General features: G+C 56.1%; 1 protein-coding gene across 3 annotated transcripts; it reads right to left on the reverse strand.

The window, feature by feature from the left end:
• On the reverse strand, positions 202-1846 carry LOC110387791. 3 transcript variants are annotated; one of them, XM_021376369.1, is made up of 7 exons: positions 1699-1846; positions 1582-1617; positions 1230-1394; positions 927-1000; positions 771-851; positions 395-459; positions 202-293 (listed from the first exon to the last, which is right to left on the reverse strand). In XM_021376369.1, exons 1-6 carry the CDS (start codon positions 1828-1830, stop codon positions 426-428), a joined length of 522 nt encoding a protein of 173 aa, XP_021232044.1. In that variant the 5' UTR covers positions 1831-1846; the 3' UTR covers positions 202-293; positions 395-425. The 3 variants fall into 3 exon arrangements, with proteins under 3 accessions (XP_021232044.1, XP_021232043.1, XP_021232045.1); XM_021376368.1 differs by having other exon boundaries at positions 395-527; XM_021376370.1 differs by lacking the exon at positions 1230-1394 and having other exon boundaries at positions 395-527.

A 2310-nucleotide genomic window follows, 5' to 3' on the forward strand; every position in this document is an offset into this window, starting at 1 on the left:
TAAAAATGCTACGGGGACTGCCTCGACAACAGGCTGCCCATTGTCCTGCCTGCTGCCCAGGGCAAGACCCCCCCAGGACACCTGTGTGATCCCCCCAGGACACTTCTGTGACCCACCGTGGGCTGGGGTGCACATGGGGGGGATATCATGGGTTAGGGGCATGGAGGTGGCACATGGACACAGCTCACCCAACCCCGTTGGTGCATGAAACCTTTTATTTCCTGGGGCAGATCCGTTCTGGAGAGGTGGGAAGAGCTTCAGACACAGCCGGGAAAGGGGAGGAGAAGAGCGACCTGCGGGGCAGAGGTGGGGAGCAGCAGATGGGGCAGAGTGATCCTGGGGGCTGCCTGGAAACAGCAGGGCAGTGTGAGTGATGGGGCAGAGGCTCTCCTACCTCCTAGTCCTCGCTGGTTATGTTGAACTGGTTATCCGTGTCTGTCATGATGTCCGTCAGGGTGCCTGTTGTAGCATCCATCATGGTATTCATGGTGAGGTCTGGCATGTCCTGGAGCAGCAGCTGGGGCGTGCTGCAGCAAGCAGAGCTTATGGGGCAGGGGAGCAGGACCCTGCCTTCTGCACCCGCCCAGATAGAGCAGCCCTTTCTCCTTGCAGGGAGTTCAGGTTTGGTGCTCTCATGCTTTTAATTCTTGACTGATGAAGGGACTTTGGGAACAGGGCAAATGGGATTGGGTCCCTCGCCTGCTAAGCCTCAAACATGGGGGTCTCTGGGCAAGGGGAACCCTCCAGAAGCTGTGCCAAGGGAAGCTCACTTGGTTTGTGTTTGCTCCAGCCTGTTCTCTGTCTTCTCGTCCTCCACCATGCTCGAGACGCGATTCATACGACGAGCCTTGCTAGGAATCAGGTGAGACCCCTCAGATGCTGCCTCATCACCCAGCCCTCTGCCCCTGGGCACTGCAGGGCTTTACCTCCACCTGAAGATGTGGACCGTGTCCTTCAGGAACACCTCCTCAGACATCTGCTCACCTAAGCTGGCATCATCCTGCAGAAAGGGGGGGGAGGGGGGGGGAGGGGCAAGTGATCCATGGCCACAGGTCCGGGCAGGGGAAGGGGTGACTCTGGTGGGGGGGTTGAGGTGACCTGCTCACCCCATGGGCACCAGGTAGCTGAAGGTTCCCAACCTGGGGGCACACTGAGATTCTAGCAGCCCCTAGGCCCCCCTCCATCTCACAGAGAAGAGTTCCAGATGGGATGCAGCTGTGGATGCCAACCTGGGAGCTCGGGCTGCTGGGATGCGGGGAGGCTGGAGGAGATGGTGTGCGCTCTGCTTGCTCATTTGCCCGTGGCTCCGCCCGTGGCTCTGCCCCCTGCCCTGCCCACAGCCTCGTCCACATGTCCAGCATCCTCCTCAATAACCGGGAGATCTGCTCTTCGCCCTGCAAAGGGAGCACAACTGCAGGCAGCTGTGGGCTGCCTGGGGGGAGAGCAGGGGTCATATCCCCACCCACGCTGCTGGCTCTGTCCTCAAAAATATCCAACACCCTGCATTTAAAGAACATGATCCCATGGACCATCGCGGGCATTTGCCTGCCTTGTCTTCAGCTTGCACAGACACCAACTGACCATGGGAAATGCATCAAACTCCATCGCCGGGCCGTCCTGGAAGAGAGGCACCCGGTGAGCTCCCGGTCCCATCCCCAAAGCTGCCCCAGTGCCTGCCCGTTCCCAACCCCCGCTCACTGATGTGTCATCGGCGGCTGGATGCACGCTTCTGCCTTTCCGAGCCGCGATGAATGCCATCCATAAGGACACGATCATCCTGGGCACCCTGCTGCCTGGGGCAGCCCGCGGCACCACCAGCACTCCCAGCATTGTTGGGTCAGAGCTCCAGCACCCAGAGGTTCCAGGAACAACAGGGAGAGAGCATTCTCCCCGACCCCAAGGGAGAAGCATCCCCCTGCTCCCTGCGAACACCCCCATCCCTCCCCAGAACCCCGGCCCAAATCAATGTCAGCAACGGAACTTCACGTTTTCTTTTCTTCTTTTTTTTTTTTTTAGCAAATGTTTATTTATATCAAAATACAAAACATTTCTGAAGCAGGGTAATGTTACATGAGGAGCAAGTTAATCGATTCCAAAATCCATCATTCTCCTACAGCATGGCTAGTTGGACGTAACATTGCAACACTGCCATCATTTCTTAAGAAGTGGGTACATTGGAAAAAGAAAAAAAAAAAAAAAAAAAAAAAAAAAAAAAAAAACAAAATAAAAAGTCAATCTATCAACATGCAATGTTACCGGCGATAAATCGTTAAGTACCCAGCAGGCCTTAAAATCCCAGCAGGCAGAGAC

Source organism: Numida meleagris, chromosome 23 (genome assembly GCF_002078875.1).
Source record: "Numida meleagris isolate 19003 breed g44 Domestic line chromosome 23, NumMel1.0, whole genome shotgun sequence".
In the NCBI taxonomy this organism is placed as follows: Eukaryota; Metazoa; Chordata; class Aves; order Galliformes; family Numididae; genus Numida; species Numida meleagris.

What these genes read in the sequence shown, in the direction of transcription:
- LOC110387791 (XM_021376368.1), bottom strand. Translation starts at nt 1,830, where the DNA reads ATGCTGGGAGTGCTGGTGGTGCCGCGGGCTGCCCCAGGCAGCAGGGTG. An exon ending in CAGCCGCCGATGACACATCA is followed by an intron (nt 1,618 to 1,698) that starts GTGAGCGGGGGT and finishes CCTCTCTTCCAG; the next exon opens with GACGGCCCGGCGATGGAGTT. An exon ending in AGTTTGATGCATTTCCCATG is followed by an intron (nt 1,395 to 1,581) that starts GTCAGTTGGTGT and finishes CTCCCTTTGCAG; the next exon opens with GGCGAAGAGCAGATCTCCCG.